Source organism: Poeciliopsis prolifica, unplaced genomic scaffold (assembly GCF_027474105.1).
Source record: "Poeciliopsis prolifica strain line A6 unplaced genomic scaffold, Auburn_PproV2 SCAFFOLD214, whole genome shotgun sequence".
Classification (NCBI taxonomy): Eukaryota; Metazoa; Chordata; class Actinopteri; order Cyprinodontiformes; family Poeciliidae; genus Poeciliopsis; species Poeciliopsis prolifica.
Genome location: NW_026562589.1, coordinates 126,692 through 148,734, shown reverse-complemented (window position 1 = coordinate 148,734; position 22,043 = coordinate 126,692). Strand labels below are relative to the sequence as shown.

The window sequence follows — 22,043 nt, the reverse complement described above, 5'->3', positions numbered from 1 at the left end:
GCTGGTACTTCCTGTCTGTTAATAGTATTTCCTGTTTGCTGCTGGTACTTCCTGTCTGTTAATAGTATTTCCTGTTTGCTGCTGGTACTTCCTGTCTGTTAATAGTATTTCCTGTTTGCTGCTGGTACTTCCTGTCTGTTAATAGTATTTCCTGTTTGCTGCTGGTACTTCCTGTCTGTTAATAGTATTTCCTGTTTGCTGCTGGTACTTCCTGTCTGTTAATAGTATTTCCTGTTTGCTGCTGGTACTTCCTGTCTGTTAATAGTATTTCCTGTTTGCTGCTGGTACCAGAACCGCCTGGCCCAGCCAGAGTGTGATCTGTGAGTACCAGTCCAGGCCGTTGCCGAGGCGCCCAGCGCTTCCTGTCCAGCGGTGCAGGGCGAAGGCCCGGTGGGCCAAGCGGTGACCGTCCACCGCCGCGTAGCAGGACGCCATCACTCCGTCCACCACAATGGTTCCCTGCCGGGTCAACGGACAGAGACGGACGGTGAGGACGAGACTTCTTCTGATCGATAAACTGATCAGATATGAGATCGATAACTGATCATCCTACTGGATCCAATAACTGATCTATTAATATTAATGTCACCATTTCCTCCAAGTGGAGACTTTGCAACCAGAACAGGAAACACTGAACCTCACAACAGGAAATGATGTTTAGGACCCAAATCAGGAAATATCGGTGATATTGACTGATTATCTGTTGCTGATTTTCTCATTTTTGTCTGAACTTAAGAAATAACATGAAATCGTTCAGCAAGATGTAAAAAGATGACCTAAGCTAATGCTAACTAAGCTAATGCTAACTAAGCTAATGCTAACTAAGCTAATGCTAACCAGGTGAAACAGTTCAGCACAATCAGTTTGTTTAAAGCAACGTGGATCAACGATCCAGGTCGAACAGGTTCTGAACCGGTTCTGAACCAGAGCTCCCATCGTATGGTCTCCATGGCAACTCAAAGCTCGTGGTCCCTTGACCCAAAGTCGATCATTTGGAGGGAGGGACGACCTTTCTGACCCAACAGCCATGATGCTGCCACCAGCAGGAGCACAGGCCAGTGAACGCATCACTGCATGAACCATGGCCAGTGAACGCATCACTGCATGAACCAGTGGCCAGTGAACGCATCACTGCATGAACCAGTGGCCAGTGAACGCATCACTGCATGAACCAGTGAGTGAACGCATCACTGCAGAACCAGTGGCCAGTGAACGCATCACTGCATGAACCAGAGTGAACGCATCGTCCTGCTGTGATTTTTGAACTTGGCACAGAGGAAATTTTTCATGGACTTTAGTTTAGCCTTCTAACTTCCTCTGGTCTCCCAGCAACCAGCACAGCCGAGCCTACAGGTGCGATTTGGAGATGTTTGTGCTTCTGTTCTCATAAGGCCCTGAACGTCTCACTGCTGCCTTCAGGTGACATTGGCTCAGCTGAATCCAGAGAACAACTGGTGTGGTCCAGTCCAGAACCAGAACTGGAAACCAGAAAAAAATGTCACATTGGAAAAGCTAAACTTGGCAGCCAGGTGGGGCAAGTTATTGTTCTTTTTTATTATTATTATTATGTAGATGAAGTTTTGTCTGATCCTCCTTGTTCATATTTTGCCAGACTTCTTCAGGTTTCTACATCATTGGTGCTTTGTCGCCCTCTGGTGGTAGGGTCATGTACCTCACTGTGTTTGAAAATGAAAGATACCAACTTGAAAGTGTCCCTTGTGATCAGGTCAGGGCCCTCGCCACCCGCTCTGGGGGAAAACAGGAGGAAGAGGAAGGAAGGAGGAAGAGGAAATGTCTGTTACCATCAGAGGAAAAACGAGATGACTTTACATTTCCTGAACAGACTATTACTTTAGGCTCTGATTGTCGTCATGCAGTGATGATGATGATGAAGGTTTGAGGTAAATGCCGCAACCAGGAGCTAGCTTAGCTTAGCCTGTTAGCTGCTGGCTGTAAAGTTGTTCAGTTTAATTCAGTTTCTGGAGAGAAACAGGATCAAGGATCAATATTAGTGATGGATCAATGTCCAGCGCCTCGCCACTGACTCAACACAATAGAACAGACCACACAGTGGCCTAGTCAAAGTCAGGATCTGAGTCTATGTAATCCTGCAACAGAACTGAAATAATTCTATTAACCAGGTTGAGAAGGATGAAGAGGAACCGGGACTAAGAGCAGGGATTACTTCCTGCTGGTGGGTTACTTCCGTTACTTCCTGTTGGTGCATTACTTCCTGTTGGAGGGATTACTTCCTGCTGGCGTTACAGGGATTACTTCCTGTTGGTGCGTTACTTCCTGTTGGAGGGATTACTTCCTGAAACTGGGAGAGTTTCTCAGTCAATATAAACCTGATTTGTTTCCACAGGACCGACCCAGCAGGACCGACCCATCCTGCACTCAGAAAGTCCCTCGTTTCCCAGAATGCCTCCCTTCAGAGGGCAGATCGGCCGACAGTGGGTCGACGCATCACCATGTGAAAGCTGTCCATCGATCAATATCACTAATTAGTCATTATTGCTAATAATCAGCAGATCTATAGAACCGCAGGCAGAGGAGCAGCAGGACACAAAGGGACCCATCGGGGGGCAAAGGGACCCATTGGGGCCATCAAATCTTGGAGCAATTGAAGTTTGCGTGATGATGCGTTTCCAGTCGCGCTTCACAGCCCATGAAGTCTCTTCCGCCGCCGGTCAGGACATGAGTCTCTCGTCATAAACATCACGACAGTCCGGCCCACTGGCGGCGGCGGGCGGAGACGCGGTGATCCACCTGAACCACCTGCTGCTGCGCCTGCGCAGACCACCGGGTGCGCTCTGTGATGCGCAAGCTGCCGAATGTCTGCGGACTTGGGGCGGTCCTGTTCTCCTCGTCCTTGAAGGTGATGCAGTCGGGGTTCGGCTGCTTGAAGCGCTCCGAGCCGCGGCTGATCTTCCCCTCCGCCTTGCCGCTGGCGCACAGCGTCTGCTCCGCCAGGCCGGCCGGCTCCCTCCGCTCCGCCCGGCGCCCCGCTGAGCCGTCAGGCTGGAGGAGCCGCGCAGGAAGTCACGGGCCCCGAGGGGGAGCAGCGGGACCGAGAGACCAGTAAGGACCAGTGGAAACCTGCGGAGACCAGCAGCGAGGGCCGGAGAGCCTCTCGATGCGTAAAGGTTTCCAACGCGCCGCAGCGCAGCCAGAAGCAGCAACAGGTGAGGGAGGGATGGAAGCTGCGTCCGTCTGCGGAGCCGCCTGTCTGCTGCAGGAAGAGAGAGAGCAGCAGCGGGGCAGATGATGAAGATGATGGTACATAAATCTAATCCATGATGATTCTTTATGTTTCTTTGTGTAAAGTCCAGAAGTGGAACATAGATCAGGTTTCCAGATGTTGATCTAGAAATGTTTTCTAGACTTCAGCGGCGCTGAGCAGAGAGCCTTCATTTCCCAGAACACCTTGCATCAGTGAGGAGCAGGAGCCATGATGTAAACTTTATTGACACAAAGATAAAACTTTGAAAACTTAAACTGTGAGCCAATCACAGCGCTGCCACCGAGTCACTTCCTGTCTGTCATCGGAACAGGCCCACTTTCTTCTTCTTTGGTTTGGAGGGCTGTCGCTCCGCAGGGCGAGCGGCGCCGGCGGCCTGCAAGACACAACGCTGCTTTCAGAACCTCCACAAGTTTTTCTTCACAGTGAAACGAGTTTCTGGATTTTATCTGCAGCCTTTCAGCGTTTCACACCAAACCCATCTGAAAAGTGCGGCCTGCTGCTGCTGGCAGGTTGCAGCTTCAGTGGATGGAAGGAAAACGTCTGCTGTGTTCCTTCCTGTTCTCAGTTCACCAGACGTACCCTGACCTGCGCCGCTGCGCCGGATCCAACCGGGCCGCTGGGGTTCTGGTTCTGTGGGTCGCCTCCATCAGGTCCAATCGCTGGCAGGCAGAGAAAAAGTGTTAAATTAAAGACGCCGTCATTGGTTGAATGCAGATTGTTTGCATCCATGAGCCTGATGTCTGCTGCTCGGCCCGTTCTGGTTCAGACTCACCTGTACTATGTGGTTCTGGTTCAGGTGGTTCTGTCCGGTCGCTGTAGGTCTCCTGAGGTCGTCTGCGTTTGTGCGGTGCGGTGACGGCGGCGTAGAGCCGCTGCAGGTCGGCGTTGAATCCCGGAGCGTCGGACAGATCCGAGCGGAGCAGAGGAAGGTTCTAGAGAGAAACCGAGTCCGGATCAGCGACAAAAAGGATCCAGAACCTTCAGAACCTTTAGGGCTTAATCGAGTCAAAAGAAAATTTGCCACCAAAATCTGGAGCTACATTTTGTTCAGGTTTTAATGATGAAACTTTTTCAAACTTTGCTTTTATGATCTTTAACTCCGATTGATTTTACATTTCTAATCCCAATATTTAATCTGCAGTTCGGTTCCTTCCTGGGATCGACCCAGAAATCCTGCAGCATCTCTGAGGTGTCACACAGGAAGTGATGTCATCAGCCTCTCCTCAGGATGTGAGCAGCAGCAGGAAGTGATGCGGCTGTGGCGTTTAGCCGCTGCTATTTCTCTGCTATGGAGACTAACTGTCAGAATTAGCTGGGTAAATATTGACCCGTCCGTCCCTCGCCCGGGGCAAACGGGGCAGGCAGGGTGCGCTCTCTCTCTCTCTCTCTCTGCGCTCTCAGACTCCATGTTGCTCATTGATTTATTTTTGTTATGTGTTGGTTTAAATATGGTAAAAATAAATGTGTCTGCGGCGCGTTGGACAGAGGAGCCGATGTGGCAGAAAGCAGCAAAAAGCCCCCCTTATTCTACCCTAATGACCCAGGGGTCTGCCTGCACACCGGCTCACTTCACCTGAACCGGCGGCCCACTCTGTGGCGCTGAAATCACTATGGAGCCCTCCTGACCCGTACGGAAGCCCATTAGTGCCACTGACATGATATATGAGCTTCTGGCCTATTTAAAGCCCTGGAGTCTGCTCTAGTTCTGTCTGATCTGCTGGGATCCAGAGTTCAGCAAACACTTCCACTTCCTGGTTCCCCATCAGTCATGACATGCAGCTGTTTCTGCAGCGGTACCAGACGATGCTTCTGCTCCCAGTCCCAACCCGACCCAGTTCCAATCCAGTCCCAACCCAGTTCCAACCCAGTTCCAACCCAACCCAGTTCCAACCCGACCCAGTCCCAACCCAACCCAGTTCCAACCCAGTTCCAATCCAGTTCCAACCCAGTTCCAATCCAACCCAGTTCCAACCCAGTTCCAATCCAATCCAGTTCCAACCCAGTTCCAACCAGTTCCAATCCAGTTCCAACCCAGTTCCAACCCAGTTCCAATCCAACCCAGTTCCAATCCAGTTCCAACCCAGTTCCAACCCAGTTCCAACCCAGTCCCAACCCAACCCAGTTCCAACCCAGTTCCAATCCAGTTCCAACCCAGTTCCAATCCAACCCAGTTCCAACCCAGTTCCAATCCAATCCAGTTCCAACCCAGTTCCAGTTCCAACCCAGTTCCAATCCAGTTCCAACCCAGTTCCAACCCAGTCCCAACCCGACCCAGTTCCAACCCAGTTCCAATCCAACCCAGTTCCAATCCAGTTCCAACCCAGTTCCAATCCAGTTCCAATCCAACCCAGTTCCAATCCAGTTCCAACCCAGTTCCAATCCAGTTCCAACCCAGTCCCAACCCGACCCAGTTCCAATCCAGTTCCAACCCAGTTCCAACCCAGTTCCAATCCAACCCAGTTCCAATCCAGTTCCAACCCAGTTCCAACCCAGTCCCAACCCGACCCAGTTCCAACCCAGTTCCAATCCAGTTCCAACCCAGTTCCAATCCAACCCAGTTCCAATCCAATCCAGTTCCAACCCAGTTCCAATCCAACCCAGTTCCAAACCAGTTCCAACCCAGTTCCAATCCAGTTCCAACCCAGTTCCAATCCAGTTCCAACCCAGTTCCAATCCAACCCAGTTCCAATCCAGTTCCAACCCAGTTCCAATCCAGTTCCAACCCAGTTCCAATCCAGTTCCAACCCAGTTCCAATCCAACCCAGTTCCAACCCAGTTCCAATCCAACCCAGTTCCAACCCAGTTCCAACCCAGTCCCAACCCGACCCAGTTCCAACCCAGTTCCAACCCAGTTCCAACCCAGTCCCAACCCAGTTCCAACCCAGCCCCAACCCGACCCAGTCCCAACCCAACCCAGTCCCAACCCAGTCCCAACCCGACCCAGTCCCAACCCAATTCCAATCCAGTCCCAACCCGACCCAGTCCCAACCCAGTCCCAACCCGACCCAGTCCCAACCCAGTTCCAACCCAGTCCCAACCCAGTCCCAACCCAGTTCCAACCCAGTCCCAACCCAGTTCCAATCCAGTCCCAACCTGACCCAGTCCCAACCCAGTTCCATTCCAGTCCCAACCCAGTTCCAACCCAGTTCCAACCCAGTTCCAACCCAATCCAGTCCCAACCCAGTTCCAACCCAGTTCCAACCCAGTCCCAACCCAGTTCCAACCCAGTTCCAATCCAATCCAGTTCCAACCCAGTTCCAATCCAACCCAGTTCCAATCCAATCCAGTTCCAACCCAGTTCCAATCCAATCCAGTTCCAACCCAGTTCCAACCCAGTTCCAACCCAGTTCCAAACCAATCCAGTTCCAACCCAGTTCCAACCCAGTTCCAATCCAATCCAGTTCCAACCCAGTTCCAATCCAATCCAGTTCCAACCCAGTTCCAACCCAGTTCCAACCCAGTTCCAAACCAATCCAGTTCCAACCCAGTTCCATTCCAGTCCCAACCCGACCCAGTTCCAACCCAGTTCCAACCCAGTCCCAACCCGACCCAGTTCCAACCCAGTTCCAACCCAGTTCCAACCCAGTCCCAACCCGACCCAGTTCCAACCCAGTTCCAATCCAGTTCCAACCCAGTTCCAATCCAACCCAGTTCCAAACCAGTTCCAACCCAGTTCCAATCCAGTTCCAACCCAGTTCCAACCCAGTTCCAATCCAGTTCCAACCCAGTTCCAACCCAGTCCTAACCCAGTCCCAACCCGACTCAGTTCCAACCCAGTTCCAACCCAGTTCCAACCCAGTTCCAATCCAATCCAGTTCCAACCCAGTTCCAATCCAACCCAGTTCCAAACCAGTTCCAATCCAGTTCCAACCCAGGTCCAATCCAGTTCCAACCCAGTTCCAACCCAGTCCCAACCCGACCCAGTTCCAACCCAGTTCCAATCCAGTTCCAACCCAGTTCCAACCCAGTTCCAATCCAACCCAGTTCCAACCCAGTTCCAACCCAGTTCCAATCCAATCCAGTTCCAACCCAGTTCCAACCCAGTTCCAATCCAGTTCCAACCCAGTTCCAATCCAATCCAGTTCCAACCCAGTTCCAACCCAGTTCCAACCCAGTTCCAATCCAGTTCCAACCCAGTTCCAACCCAGTTCCAACCCAGTTCCAATCCAATCCAGTTCCAACCCAGTTCCAATCCAGTTCCAACCCAGTTCCAATCCAATCCAGTTCCAACCCAGTTCCAACCCAGTTCCAATCCAGTTCCAACCCAGTTCCAACCCAGTTCCAATCCAACCCAGTTCCAACCCAGTTCCAATCCAATCCAGTTCCAACCCAGTTCCAACCCAGTTCCAATCCAGTTCCAACCCAGTTCCAATCCAATCCAGTTCCAATCCAGTTCCAACCCAGTTCCAACCCAGTTCCAACCCAGTTCCAATCCAATCCAGTTCCAACCCAGTTCCAATCCAGTTCCAACCCAGTTCCAATCCAATCCAGTTCCAACCCAGTTCCAACCCGACCCAGTTCCAACCCAGTTCCAATCCAGTTCCAACCCAGTTCCAACCCAGTTCCAATCCAACCCAGTTCCAACCCAGTTCCAATCCAATCCAGTTCCAACCCAGTTCCAACCCAGTTCCAATCCAGTTCCAATCCAGTTCCAACCCAGTTCCAATCCAATCCAGTTCCAACCCAGTTCCAACCCAGTTCCAACCCAGTTCCAATCCAGTTCCAATCCAGTTCCAACCCAGTTCCAACCCAGTTCCAATCCAATCCAGTTCCAACCCAGTTCCAACCCAGTTCCAATCCAACCCAGTTCCAACCCAGTTCCAATCCAGTTCCAACCCAGTTCCAATCCAATCCAGTTCCAACCCAGTTCCAACCCAGTTCCAACCCAGTTCCAATCCAGTTCCAACCCAGTTCCAACCCAGTTCCAACCCAGTTCCAATCCAATCCAGTTCCAACCCAGTTCCAACCCAGTTCCAATCCAGTTCCAACCCAGTTCCAATCCAGTTCCAACCCAGTTCCAATCCAGTTCCAATCCAGTTCCAACCCAGTTCCAACCCAGTTCCAATCCAGTTCCAATCCAGTTCCAACCCAGTTCCAACCCAGTTCCAATCCAATCCAGTTCCAACCCAGTTCCAACCCAGTTCCAATCCAACCCAGTTCCAACCCAGTTCCAATCCAGTTCCAACCCAGTTCCAATCCAATCCAGTTCCAACCCAGTTCCAACCCAGTTCCAACCCAGTTCCAATCCAGTTCCAACCCAGTTCCAACCCAGTTCCAACCCAGTTCCAATCCAATCCAGTTCCAACCCAGTTCCAACCCAGTCCCAACCGACCCAGTTCCAACCCAGTTCCAATCCAGTTCCAACCCAGTTCCAATCCAACCCAGTTCCAACCCAGTTCCAACCCAGTTCCAATCCAGTTCCAACCCAGTTCCAATCCAATCCAGTTCCAATCCAGTTCCAACCCAGTTCCAATCCAGTTCCAATCCAGTTCCAACCAGTTCCAACCCAGTTCCAATCCAGTTCCAATCCAGTTCCAACCCAGTTCCAACCCAGTTCCAATCCAATCCAGTTCCAACCCAGTTCCAACCCAGTTCCAATCCAACCCAGTTCCAACCCAGTTCCAATCCAGTTCCAACCCAGTTCCAATCCAATCCAGTTCCAACCCAGTTCCAACCCAGTTCCAACCCAGTTCCAATCCAGTTCCAACCCAGTTCCAACCCAGTTCCAACCCAGTTCCAATCCAATCCAGTTCCAACCCAGTTCCAACCCAGTCCCAACCCGACCCAGTTCCAACCCAGTTCCAATCCAGTTCCAACCCAGTTCCAATCCAACCCAGTTCCAACCCAGTTCCAACCCAGTTCCAATCCAGTTCCAACCCAGTTCCAATCCAATCCAGTTCCAACCCAGTTCCAACCCAGTCCCAACCCGACCCAGTTCCAACCCAGTTCCAATCCAGTTCCAACCCAGTCCCAACCCGACCCAGTTCCAACCCAGTTCCAATCCAGTTCCAACCCAGTTCCAACCCAGTTCCAACCCAGTTCCAACCCAGTTCCAATCCAGTTCCAACCCAGTCCCAACCCGACCCAGTTCCAACCCAGTTCCAATCCAGTTCCAACCCAGTTCCAATCCAACCCAGTTCCAACCCAGTTCCAACCCAGTTCCAATCCAGTTCCAACCCAGTTCCAACCCAGTTCCAACCCAGTCCCAACCCGACCCAGTTCCAATCCAGTTCCAACCCAGTTCCAATCCAGTTCCAACCCGACCCAGTTCCAATCCAATCCAGTTCCAACCCAGTTCCAACCCAGTCCCAACCCGACCCAGTTCCAACCCAGTTCCAACCCAGTTCCAATCCAGTTCCAATCCAGTTCCAACCCAGTTCCAACCCAGTTCCAACCCAGTTCCAACCCGACCCAGTTCCAACCCAGTTCCAACCCAGTTCCAATCCAATCCAGTTCCAACCCAGTTCCAACCCAGTTCCAATCCAGTTCCAACCCAGTTCCAACCCAGTTCCAATCCAATCCAGTTCCAACCCAGTTCCAATCCAACCCAGTTCCAATCCAACCCAGTTCCAATCCAATCCAGTTCCAACCCAGTTCCAACCCAGTTCCAATCCAACCCAGTCCCGCTGACAGGTAACTGAAGAGATGAAGTTGTGGATAAATCAAACTGCTCTGGGTTGTTAGCACAGTCATGCTAACAGCTTCATGATTTACTGAATAAATTCGTCCTTTCAGCCTTCCACCCAATGCTTTTCACACCAGTACGTCACTCCCAGTTCAGATGAAACCAGTGTCCTTCCCAGTTCAGCCATGAATTTAATACACACACACACACACACACACACTCCGCTCCAGCCAGTGTCTGATCTCCCAGTTGATGCGTCTCTGTGACGTTTCTTTCAGAAACTTTTATTTTGGTTTGGACTTTTCACAGAACCGGACCGGACCAAACCGGACCGGACTGAATACCGAATGTCTTGTCGCTGAAACAGTTCTAACATAATCTTCCTGATTACAGGATCTTTAAGAAAAACGTGAAAAACTTGCCAGATTTTTTTTAGTTTGTTGGTCAAAAATCGATCAAATCTCCAGATTCCTGATCATTATCGAATCAATGCAGGAGAAAACTGAACCGGGTGGTTGTCATGAAGATGTAACGGGTGTGAAGCGAAGGATCGGCAGAGAGACGAGACGTTCCACACCTGGACGCAGCAAACACACCTGGCTCCACAGAGCCGCTCTGATTGGCTGGCAGCGGCTATTCACAATGCAGCAGCAGCAGTCTGTGTCGCTGAGCTCTTACCTTCTGAATGAAGTCCTCTGTGTAGAGCTGTTTGTTGAAAACGTCTGTCTGCAGGCGCTCTGCCATGAAAATCACACAAATCACCATCATTGATCACAGCCTGCACAGCGGAGATCCATAAGGTTTCATTCCATCAATTCCATACATAAGACCAGAAATAGTAACTTAATGAACATATTTATCTATAGAGATGCATATTCCAGCAGGCGTTATATTATTGCTTGGATTGCAGTTCTCCAACTTAATGTTCATGTTTCATCATATTCTCATTGTTTCTTCATGAAAAAGCAGACAGAGAGCTTTGGGAAAGGGGCGGGGCTCTCCTCATCCACCAATCACAGCGCTGGTCAAGTCACTTCCTGTCTGTGTCTGTTCCCTGCTACCTCTGCTGAGCGTGGCTCCGTTCTCCCGGTAGTCCTGGATCTCCTCATCCTTCCTGGCCAGCAGCTCTCCCAGCTCCTCCAGCTGCCTGTGCAGCAGGCGGCTCATGTCCAGCAGGGGGCGCACCAGCTGAGCGCACACCTGAGAAGCACAGAGCAGTTCAGGCGCTGCAGCTGCAGCTGCCGTGTCCAGATGTGCTGCGGCTCACCAGAGCGACAGGAGCGGGCTGCAGCGGAACTCCCAGTGGAACGGCAGGCCGGCCAGCTCGCTCTTCAGCTTCAAGGTCACGACCCCGTCACGCCGCCACACACGCATCTGGGCCTTGCCGCCGCCTCCCCCCGACAGCAAGGGCTCAGCTGCCTCACGCAGCTGGGAGAAGAAGGCCTGGACGGTGGCGCGCAGACGCCGGTTCAGCTCCTGGACGAAGAGGCAGGAGCTGGGTTGGAACTATCTGCTGCAAGGTCGCTGTAGCTACGCTGTGACCTCACACTGTGACCTCACCCTGTGACCTCACACTGTGACCTCACACTGTGACCTCACACTGTAGCTACGCTGTGACCTCACACTGTGACCTCACACTGTAGCTACGCTGTGACCTCACACTGTGACCTCACACTGTAGCTACGCTGTGACCTCACACTGTGACCTCACACTGTAGCTACGCTGTGACCTCACACTGTGACCTCACACTGTAGCTACGCTGTGACCTCACACTGTGACCTCACACTATAGCTACGCTGTGACCTCACACTGTGACCTCACACTGTGACCTCACACTGTAGCTATGCTGTGACCTCACACTGTGACCTCACACTGTGACCTCACACTATAGCTACGCTGTGACCTCACACTGTAGCTACGCTGTGACCTCACACTGTGACCTCACACTGTAGCTACGCTGTGACCTCACACTGTGACCTCACACTGTAGCTACGCTGTGACCTCACACTGTGACCTCACACTGTAGCTACGCTGTGACCTCACACTGTGACCTCACACTGTGACCTCACACTGTAGCTACACTGTGACCTCACACTGTGACCTCACACTGTGACCTCACACTGTAGCTACGCTGTGACCTCACACTGTGACCTCACACTGTGACCTCACACTGTAGCTACACTGACCTCACACTGTGACCTCACACTGTGACCTCACACTGTAGCTACGCTGTGACCTCACACTGTGACCTCACACTGTAGCTACGCTGTGACCTCACACTGTGACCTCACACTGTGACCTCACACTGTAGCTACACTGTGACCTCACACTGTGACCTCACACTGTGACCTCACACTGTGACCTCACACTGTAGCTACGCTGTGACCTCACACTGTGACCTCACACTGTAACTGCAGTGTGAGGTCACAGTGTGAGGTCACTGTACCTGGGCCCGACGCTCGATGGCCGCCGTGTCCATCCGCTCCTCCCACACGTCCTGCATGTCGGTCAGCAGGACGCAGTACTCTGTGTCGCCGAAGCAGCTCTTGGTCAGCAGCTTGCAGCCGTCCATGCAGACAGGAAGCCAGGGCTCCTGGAGGAGGAAGTTGTCAGCTGGGTCCGCTCTGGGATTCATCGCAGATCCTTGACAAGGATTAGAGAAAAAGTATTAGTCTTAACAAATTAATCATGAAACAAATTAAAATGAAGTCAATAATTTCCATTTGATGGATAATATTTGATTGCCTTTGTATTCTATGTTTTTCATGGTTCTGGTGCTGTTGTTTTGATCAAATTAAAGTTTATTCGTCTTGGAAAGAACTAAACTTTGAAAAAAAGATAACATAGTTCATTATTCCAGGAACATTTGTTATGGAGACAGGTTTGGGTTTGTACCATTTTCAGACTCCTTTATGAATCCTAGAGAAGAAAACCTTCACCATGAACCAGTTTGTCCAGCACGCAAATTCACGCCACTTTTGCGGGTTTATGACGCTTTATGCACACGGAGAGACGCCTGAAGGACCGCCCACCATACTTCCTTTAAAAATCCACGATTTTCCACTTTAAGCGTTTTATCTCCACAGCCAAAACACCAACAACTTTTCACTTAAATGGAATAATACATGTCTCTAATTCGGCATCATTTTCCAAACGCCTATTTACAAGAACATGAGTTTTTTGCTTGAAATCCTCTAAATGAACCTACCTTTGATATATGCAGAGCGGGAGCTAATGGGCCTTTTCTTCCTTTTAAATGTTATTACACATATGTAAGACTTATTCTGCTAAAACTAGTAATAACACATTAATATAGGTTAGTAAACGCGTAAAACCCAGAGTATTCCTTAAAAAATGACAAGTTTCTAAAAGAACTGAACCCGGTTGTTGTTGTTGACAAAAGTTCCCACACCGATAAGAAACACTGACTCGGGCTGCAAAGGTTCCGCTTTATGACGCCTTGGCTTTATCGCCACCAGCTGGTGGAGATGGTGGATTGCTCCAAATTAATTTAGACTAATAATTTAATTAATGATGCTTTCCTCCAACAACAACAGAGACCAAATCTTTAATGACAGACTGGCTCATTCCTGGTCAGGGACGAGGATAAGAAACTGGTAACATCTGGCAGCAGGAAATGTGGCTCCTCAGGGCCTCCCAGCTGCCAGGTCATGTGATTTCTTCCAGGGAAACAGAAACTCGGTTCGTTTGGACCTTCAAGGCTGACATGGACGGAGAGAAGAGCTCAGGCTGCACACTGCCAGGGAGCAGGTAGTTCTTTCACCCTCTGGGTATTCTGCTGGTGCTGTAGCGCTCTGTCTTCCAGCGTATATGTGGAAGCTTCTGACTGAAGACTGTTGGTGTACAATGGTCTCATGCTAACATGCTAACAGCACATTATCCAGGCAGCATAGTAACATGAGCTAGCTGGCTCTGCTAATTCCTGTCTGCCCATCAGGTCAGAAAGAGAGCCGGATGATCTGAGCCTGGAGCTTCCTGCTCCTGTTTCTGCTCTCTGGGTTTTCATGTTAGCATTCAGAATACATCAACTGACTGAAAACAAGTCATGGCATAGAAACACACAAACTCCTTCTTTATTTAAGTCTTGGAAGTATTTCAGTCAGATTAGTGCGTCCAGGTGAATGATGCCGCAGTGCTAGCATGGTGTGCTAGCATGGTGTGCTAGCATGGTGTGCTAGCATGGTGTGCTAGCATGGTGTGCTAGCATGGTGTGCTAGTGTAACCCAGTGTTAAAAACACAAGTGGAAGTTAATGATGTTAATTTGATGTTTTTTTTGTGTTGTTTGTTTCACAAGATTGGAAAGTATAGATTTTGTGTTTTATTTTGCTTCAAAATATATATCCAAACGTGCTAAAAAACATCATTAAAAACTGTGAAATAGGCTTTTAATGATTGTTTTGCTGATGGATCGGGCAACCAATGGCTGGCGTGGTCTGATATTGCATCAGCCAATGGGGTTGATTGTCCCGCCCCTTTCACTACTGCTGTGATTCTACTCAGAACGTCAGACGCGGTTGAGAGCTAACAGCTGATCGTTGTTTTCATTAAGAGCCTGAAAGAGACGATAAAATCTGGACAAACGTTTGTTTGAGAGCAGCTGAGAGTCAGACACCGTCAGAGCGTTGGGCAGTTTTTTTTTTTTTTAATTACGGTGAACTTTTGGCCTGGAGAGCCCTGAGGCTACAAGACCCACTTCTGAATTTGGATGGCGAGCCCAGAGAACCCAGTGAACCCAGTGAACCCAGTGAACCCAGAGAACCCAGTGAACCCAGATAACCCAGAGAACCCAGTGAACCCAGAGAACCCAGTGAACCCAGAGAACCCAGAGAACCCAGAGAACCCAGTGAACCCAGTGAACCCAGAGAACCCAGAGAACCCAGAGAACCCAGAGAACCCAGAGAACCCAGTGAACCCAGAGAACCCAGAGAACCCAGAGAACCCAGTGAACCCAGAGAACCCAGAGAACCCAGAGAACCCAGTGAACCCAGAGAACCCAGAGAACCCAGAGAACCCAGTGAACCCAGTGAACCCAGAGAACCCAGTGAACCCAGTGAGATGGTAGATAGTGACCCAACTGGTCACTATCCTTGAAATACTGAGAGGATCGACTGACACATTGGAAGAGACTGTTATTTATTTTATTTTCTGTTTTAAACAAAAACGTGCTCTATTTTGTTATAATTGTAAATGTGGATCCTCAATTGTTTATTATTCAATTTTACTCTTTCTTGTGACACTTTGTGTTGTCCTTCACACCTCAGCTCCCGAGAATTCAGAGTCTTTTGATTCGGCTCAACGTCTTTAGATATACTTTCATAGCACTGGTGCTGGTCAGAGAAGTAAATGAAATTGGCTGCATTTTGCTATTATTAAGTGTATTTAAAGTAACTTGTAGGTTATTAGCATGTGAGTAACTGGTGAGCTAACATGGTGAGCTAGCATGGTGAGCTAACATGGTGAGCTAACATGGTGAGCTAGCATGGTGAGCTAACATGGTGAGCTAACATAGTGAGCTAACATGGTGAGCTAACATGGTGAGCTAGCATGGTGAGCTAGCATGGTGAGCTAACATGGTGAGCTAACATGGTGAGCTAGCATGGTGAGCTAACATGGTGAGCTAACATAGTGAGCTAACATGGTGAGCTAACATGTGAGCTAGCATGGTGAGCTAACATGGTGAGCTAACATAGTGAGCTAACATGGTGAGCTAGCATGGTGAGCTAACATGGTGAGCTAACATGGTGAGCTAGCATGGTGAGCTAACATGGTGAGCTAACATGGTGAGCTAACATGGTGAGCTAGCATGGTGAGCTAACATGGTGAGCTAGCATGGTGAGCTAGCATGGTGAGCTAACATAGTGAGCTAGCATGGTGAGCTAACATGGTGAGCTAACATGGTGAGCTAGCATGGTGAGCTAACATGGTGAGCTAGCATGGTGAGCTAACATGGTGAGCTAACATAGTGAGCTAACATGGTGAGCTAACATGGTGAGCTAACATGGTGAGCTAACATGGTGAGCTAACATAGTGAGCTAACATGGTGAGCTAACATGGTGAGCTAACATGGTGAGCTAACATGGTGAGCTAACATAGTGAGCTAACATGGTGAGCTAGCATGGTGAGCTAACATGGTGAGCTAACATGGTGAGCTAACATGGTGAGCTAACATGGTGAGCTAACATAGTGAGCTAACATGGTGAGCTAGCATGGTGAGCTAACATGGTGAGCTAACATGGTGAGCTAACATAGTGAGCTAACATGGTGAGCTAACTCTCTGTGCAGCCTGGCGCCAACAGGAAGCAGAGAGGAGCAGCTGTCGCTGATCAGCTGGAACATCGACGGTCTGGATGGAGACGAGCAGCCAGAGAGAGCCAGGAGCCTCTGCTCCTACCTCACAGAGTGAGCCCAGGCTCATTGTCAGGGTCAAGGGTCACCGCTGACGTGTTGCTAACGGCTCTCTCTCCACAGATACTCGGCCGATGTGGTGCTTCTGCAGGAAATGGTGCAGCCCTACATGCGCTTCATGCACAGACGTCTGGGAGACGCTTACGCCTTCGTACAAGGTCCTGCAGCCTGAAGGCCGACTGGGGGCTGTGTGTGTGTCACGGTGTGTGTGTCACGGTGTGTGTGTCAGTGTGTGTGTCACAGTGTGTGTCAGTGTGTGTGTGTCACAGTGTGTGTGTCAGTGTGTGTGTGTCACAGTGTTTGTGTCACAGTGTGTGTGTGTCACAGTGTTTGTGTCACAGTGTGTGTGTCACAGTGTGTGTGTCACAGTTGTGTGTGTGTGTGTCACAGTGTGTGTGTGTCACAGTGTGTGTGTCACAGTGTGTGTGTCACAGTGTGTGTGTGTGTCACAGTGTGTGTGTCAGTGTGTGTGTGTCACAGTGTGTGTGTCACAGTGTGTGTCACGTGTGTGTGTCACAGTGTGTGTGTGTCACAGTGTGTGTGTCACAGTGTGTGTGTCACAGTGTGTGTGTGTCACAGTGTGTGTGTGTGTCAGTGTGTGTGTCACAGTGTGTGTGTCACAGTGTGTGTGTGTCACAGTGTGTGTGTGTCACAGTGTGTGTGTGTCACAGTGTGTGTGTCACAGTATGTGTGTGTCACAGTGTGTGTGTGTCACAGTGTGTGTGTCACAGTGTGTGTGTCACAGTGTGTGTGTGTCACAGTGTGTGTGTGTCACAGTGTGTGTCAGTGTGTGTGTGTCACAGTGTGTGTGTGTCAGTGTGTGTGTCACAGTGTGTGTGTGTCACAGTGTGTGTGTGTCACAGTGTGTGTGTCAGTGTGTGTGTGTCACAGTGTGTGTGTCAGTGTGTGTGTGTCACAGTGTGTGTGTGTCACAGTGTGTGTGTCAGTGTGTGTGTCACAGTGTGTGTGTGTCACAGTGTGTGTGTGTCACAGTGTGTGTGTCACAGTGTGTGTGTGTCACAGTGTGTGTGTCACAGTATGTGTGTGTCACAGTGTGTGTGTGTCACGGTGTGTGTGTCACGGTGTGTGTGTCACAGTGTGTGTGTCACAGTGTGTGTGTGTGTCACAGTGTGTGTGTCAGTGTGTGTGTGTCACAGTGTGTGTGTCAGTGTGTGTGTGTCACAGTGTGTGTGTCACAGTGTGTGTGTCAGTGTGTGTGTGTCACAGTGTGTGTGTGTCAGTGTGTGTGTCACAGTGTGTGTGTGTCACAGTGTGTGTGTCACAGTGTGTGTGTCACAGTGTGTGTGTCAGTGTGTGTGTCACAGTGTGTGTGTCACGGTGTCTCCTCCTCCCAGGTGGGCAGGCCGGTTACTTCACCATGATGCTGCTGAGGAAGTGCCGCCTCCAGCTGCTGCATCACCACATCGTCTCCTTCCCAACGTCCCACATGATGAGGAACCTGCTGGTTGCTGAGGTTCCTGCTCATCCACAAACTGCCACGTCCTGCTGCCCAGGCTTTTATTGTGAAAATCTGCTGTGTCGGGCCAGGTGGAGTTCGGAGGCCAGAAGCTGAGTCTGATGACGTCCCACTTTGAGAGCTGCAAGGCCAACTCTGCAGAGAGGATGAGGCAGCTGAGGCTGGTGATGAAGGCGATGAGCCGGGCTCCGGATGACCAGACGGTTCTGTTTGGAGGGGACACCAACCTGAGGGACCACGAGGTCCGATTCCTCAGCCCTCCTCCTAGGGGGCGCCAGCGCGGCCGCTCTGGTTTTCTGTGTAAATGTCTAAAGTCGACAGGAAGTTTCGAAATATTCCTGGGTAGTTTATGATCATTGTTGACAATACAGAGACATAACTAGTCTGAAAAATGACAAACAATTCAAATTAGTGGACCCAGTATAAAAACCAGTGAATTTAAAACAACCATTAAAAACATTTTGTGTTTTACATACGATGGTTTTCAGAGGTTTTAATTTTAATTTCAGTATTGTCAACAATGAGCACATCTATTAATTTAATAATAGTTAATAACAGAACAGCTGGAGGGGTCAGAACAGGGGTCAGGGTTAGGCTCAGGATGAAGCCCAGGCTTGGTTTGCAGGTGTACTCAACCTTCTCCCTGGCGTTCCCTGCAGGTTGCCGCCGTGGGGCTTCCCAGGAACGTCGTGGACCTGTGGGAGGAGCTGGGAGAGCCGGAGAAGTGCCGCTACACCTGGGACACCCAGGCAAACACCAACAAAGAAATACCGTTCAAGTGCCGGTTCCGGTTCGACCGGGTGTACCTCCGGCAGGCGCGTGTGGACGGCGCCCCCCCTGCTGGAGCCCCGCAGCATGGCGCTGATCGGCCTGGAGAAGCTCCGGTGTGGCCTGTTCACCAGCGACCACTGGGGGATCTACTCCACCTTCTCTGTGACGCACACATGAAACGCTTTCAGTTGTTCCTTTTCATTTTCAAAATGGATTATTGTGACATCAGAATGAAACGCTGAAGAGGAAAGGGTTTGCTAACTGGAGCCTCCTTTCCTGTCGGTTCTGGTCATCCAGAGTTTTGTCATTTAAGTTGAGTGGAAGAAAGAAGTGTGATAGAAATGGGTGCACAAGCAATAGGGAATGTCATGGCCAGAACATAAATTCATGTATTAACAAGACATTTTCATTAGTTCAATAGACAGCACATAAACTCTGTAACCAACATTCCAGAATTGACCAAAAAATATAATTGAATTCTGTGTGTAGTGGATTTATATTATCTACAATTTTAACCAAATTATTCAAATAAATTGTCTATGAAGTGATGTTCTGATTACAGAGCTGTACTAGCAGAACAAAGCTTTTAAAATGTGCACTGCTCCTTTAAGAGATCAAAGCCACGGTTTTATATCCTTGGAGATGTTTTCTATACTTCCGGGTAGCATCCATTCAAACTTCATGTTTTATTTCATTTTTACTGCTGGTAGAAAAATGACTTGTACTTGAAAAGTGTTCCTCGGAGTCACCGGCAGGTGGCAGCAGCGCCTCCTCTCAGCTGCCAGGAAGTCTGAACCAGACTCGGCTTTTCTCCCAGTAAACCGGATCGTTTCCCAGTTTTCCTCCTGTTAACAGAGTCGAAAGGCGGCGAGAAGCGGGTACAGCTCACCGGGATGGAAGAGTATCAGAACGGCAGCGAGGTTGGTGTCTGAGCCGGGAGTGTGCTTTGGTTTGCGGATGTTAGAAGGGAGGAGTTAGCTAGAAGCTAACCGGCTAGCTGGAAGCTAACCGGCTATGTTAGCAGCTGCAGGGAGATGTTAGCACTGGTTCCCAGCTGCCGGTTCCCTGGTTCCCAGCTGCCGGTTCCCTGGTTCCCAGCTGCCGGTTCCCTGGTTCCCAGCTGCCGGTTCCCTGGTTCCCAGCTGCCGGTTCCCTGGTTCCCAGCTGCCGGTTCCCTGCTGATGTTCTGTCGTGTTTTTCAGGGTTCATTCAACTCGGAGGAGGCGGAGAACGTCGTCAAAGAGGTAAAAAAAAACCCCTTTTTTCTGTTAGTCTGATTAGAAACGGCCTCGGAAATTTATTGAACAATTTTATCAACTTTTCATGCGGTTAATGTTTTGAGTTGACGTCTAAAAATAAACACAATAAAGATATGAAACAGTTTAAAAGCTGCTGTTTGTGGAATGAATATGATTTAATCTCAGCATTTGAACTTTTTCTGATTTATTTTGATGAGCCTTTAAATAATCTCCAATATTTTGGCTTTTTCACTTTTTTTTGCTGCATTCGTGTTTTTAGTTGATTTAAGGTTTAAGTTGTGAATCTGTTTTTAAAGTTGAATTAAATTAGAGATCTTTTTTTAAGGTGTTTCTTTCTGCTTTTATACTTTGTATGCCAAATTTAACAGGAATATTTTCTATTTCTAACATTTTTCATTTTATAGGGAACTAATTTTAAACTTTGAACAATGAAAACTTTAATCAGCCCAACACAGTTCAGATGTTACTGAAGGTTATTAGAGTTGAGATTGAAAAGCCAAGTGATTCATTTCTGCTTCCTGGTTTTCATGAAATGGCTCTTCTTTAATTTTTCTTGAAAACTAAAGCTTTCTGCTGGTGTTCATGTGTTGAACACCCTGAGCTCCTGTTGGGCTGTAGCAGCAGAAATCAGCAGCTGGGATCAGTAACAAACGGTGTATTTTTAGCGTTTCCCTGGCGAGGCGCCGCGCCGCTGACTAACTCATGACTGATGGCGGTGTGTTTGCGTCAGGGCATCGAGAGCGTCCTGGAGGAGACGACTACAGCCAGACTCATGTGAACAAATGGACGGCCGCCGTGGTGGAGCGCTGCCTCACGCAGCTCGTCAAGCTCAACAAGCCCTACAAATACATCGGTACGCAGCGGACCAGTCAAAGCCCGCAACACCCAGCCTCTGTTCTCGCTGCTAAACTGGCTGTCGCTGTTCAGATTGGCACAAATTCAGCTACCAAACTATGGGTGGGAAAACCCAGCATGCCTTCGCTGATCAATATTGCCAACAATAACACACTTGAATAAATTCCTCATTTCATCATCAGGCCTCATTTCAGTGATTCATTGACAGGAACCTGCAGTTTGCTGACTTCAGTCTGAATGAGCCTGGTTCTGTTCATGACGGTCTGATGGTTTTCAGCGCCTGAAGATAAAATAAGTGAGAACGAATTGTTTGTGCACAGTGACGTGTTCGGTGATGCAGAAGACCGGCGCCGGCCTCCACACAGCCAACTCCTGCTACTGGGACACCAGTATGGACGGTGAGCTGGTCCTTCTGGAAAACCTCCGTGTGTCTGATGGCGGATCAAAGTTCATCCCATAATAGTCTGACTGTTGTCCCGCAGGCAGCTGCACCGTGCGGTGGGAGAACCGCACCATGTACTGCGTGGTGAGCGTGTTCGCCGTCTGCATCACCTAGGAGCAGCGGGGCTGCTGGCTGCCGGCAGGGGGCGGCAGAGAGCTTCAGGTTTAAACTGCTGCAGCGCTGCTGGCTGCCGGCAGGGGGCGGCAGAGAGCTTCAGGTTTAAACTGCTGCAGCGCTGCTGGCTGCCGGCAGGGGGCGGCAGAGAGCTTCAGGTTTAAACTGCTGCTGGCTGCCGGCAGGGGGCGGCAGAGGACGGTTTTGTATCAGAGCTGCTGCACAATAAACAGTTTCTGGACCAAACTTGATGGTTTATGTTGAATCTTTTTATTCGTTTCGGTGTGACGGTTGGTGTCTAAACGTTTCCATAGCAACGCCTCATCCCGTTGGGGTCACATGACCACTTCACTGGATGCCTGTTTATTTTAGGATCCGTTTTTAAATTCTTATGTTTGTTTTTAAATCGCTGCACAATCTAACCCCGGCTTACCTCACTGAGCTTCTTCACCTCTACATACCTGATGGATCTCAGGTCTGCAGATCAGTTGCTCCTGGAGGAGCTCAGAGGGGACGCTCTGTCCCTCAGAGCGTCTAGAGGGGACGCTCTGAGGGGACAGAGCTTTCTCTGTCGGGTCCTAAGTTATGGATGACCTGCAGGTCAGAGGTCCCTTCACTGTCCACTTTTAAAGCTCGTCTTAAAACCCTTTTATTTCACTTGGCCTTCAACTCCAGTGAGATCTAGTTTCATATTGTTTGTTTGTTTTAAACTGTATTTGTTTTGATCTATTTTCTGTGCAGCACTTTGTTTCTGCTGTGGTTGTTTCAAAGTGCTTTATAAATAAAGTTGGTATTGATATTTCTCTGATTTATTGATCAGTTAGGATCC

The 22,043-nt window shown here is 49.6% G+C and overlaps 3 protein-coding genes and 1 pseudogene across 3 annotated transcripts; 2 read left to right on the top strand and 2 right to left on the bottom strand.

Annotated features, from left to right (window-relative positions):
• Positions 1–258: 258 nt before the first annotated feature.
• On the bottom strand, positions 259–3,285 carry LOC129356988 (sonic hedgehog protein-like). The gene is made up of 3 exons (XM_055026522.1): positions 3,100–3,285; positions 2,738–3,021; positions 259–505 (listed from the first exon to the last, which is right to left on the bottom strand). The coding sequence occupies exons 1-3, from the start codon at positions 3,283–3,285 to the stop codon at positions 259–261; spliced, it is 717 nt and encodes a 238-aa protein (XP_054882497.1).
• Positions 3,286–3,449: 164 nt separating this feature from the next.
• Positions 3,450–13,282, bottom strand: nhej1 (nonhomologous end-joining factor 1). Its single transcript, XM_055026518.1, is given in 9 exon segments — positions 3,450–3,617; positions 3,824–3,903; positions 4,017–4,176; positions 10,548–10,606; positions 10,931–11,069; positions 11,137–11,156; positions 11,159–11,345; positions 12,316–12,512; positions 13,078–13,282. Coding segments are annotated over 8 exon segments (909 nt in total). The 5' UTR covers positions 12,505–12,512; positions 13,078–13,282; the 3' UTR covers positions 3,450–3,542.
• Positions 13,283–13,373: 91 nt separating this feature from the next.
• LOC129356982 (tyrosyl-DNA phosphodiesterase 2-like) lies at positions 13,374–19,092 on the top strand (annotated as a pseudogene).
• Positions 19,093–19,134: 42 nt separating this feature from the next.
• LOC129356984 (dynein light chain Tctex-type 1-like) lies at positions 19,135–22,013 on the top strand. Its single transcript, XM_055026520.1, is given in 6 exon segments — positions 19,135–19,464; positions 19,747–19,788; positions 20,534–20,546; positions 20,549–20,656; positions 20,979–21,056; positions 21,141–22,013. Coding segments are annotated over 6 exon segments (342 nt in total). The 5' UTR covers positions 19,135–19,437; the 3' UTR covers positions 21,215–22,013.
• Positions 22,014–22,043: the final 30 nt, after the last annotated feature.

Bases quoted from the DNA above. Each gene is read 5' to 3' on its own strand.
- LOC129356988 (XM_055026522.1), bottom strand. From the start codon at position 3,285: ATGTACCATCATCTTCATCATCTGCCCCGCTGCTGCTCTCTCTCTTCC. The intron at 3,022-3,099 runs GTTTCCACTGGT...CGGCTCCTCCAG, and splicing joins CTCGCTGCTGGTCTCCGCAG to CCTGACGGCTCAGCGGGGCG. The intron at 506-2,737 runs GTGGGCCGGACT...TTTATCGATCAG, and splicing joins GTCTCCGCCCGCCGCCGCCA to AAGAAGTCTCGTCCTCACCG.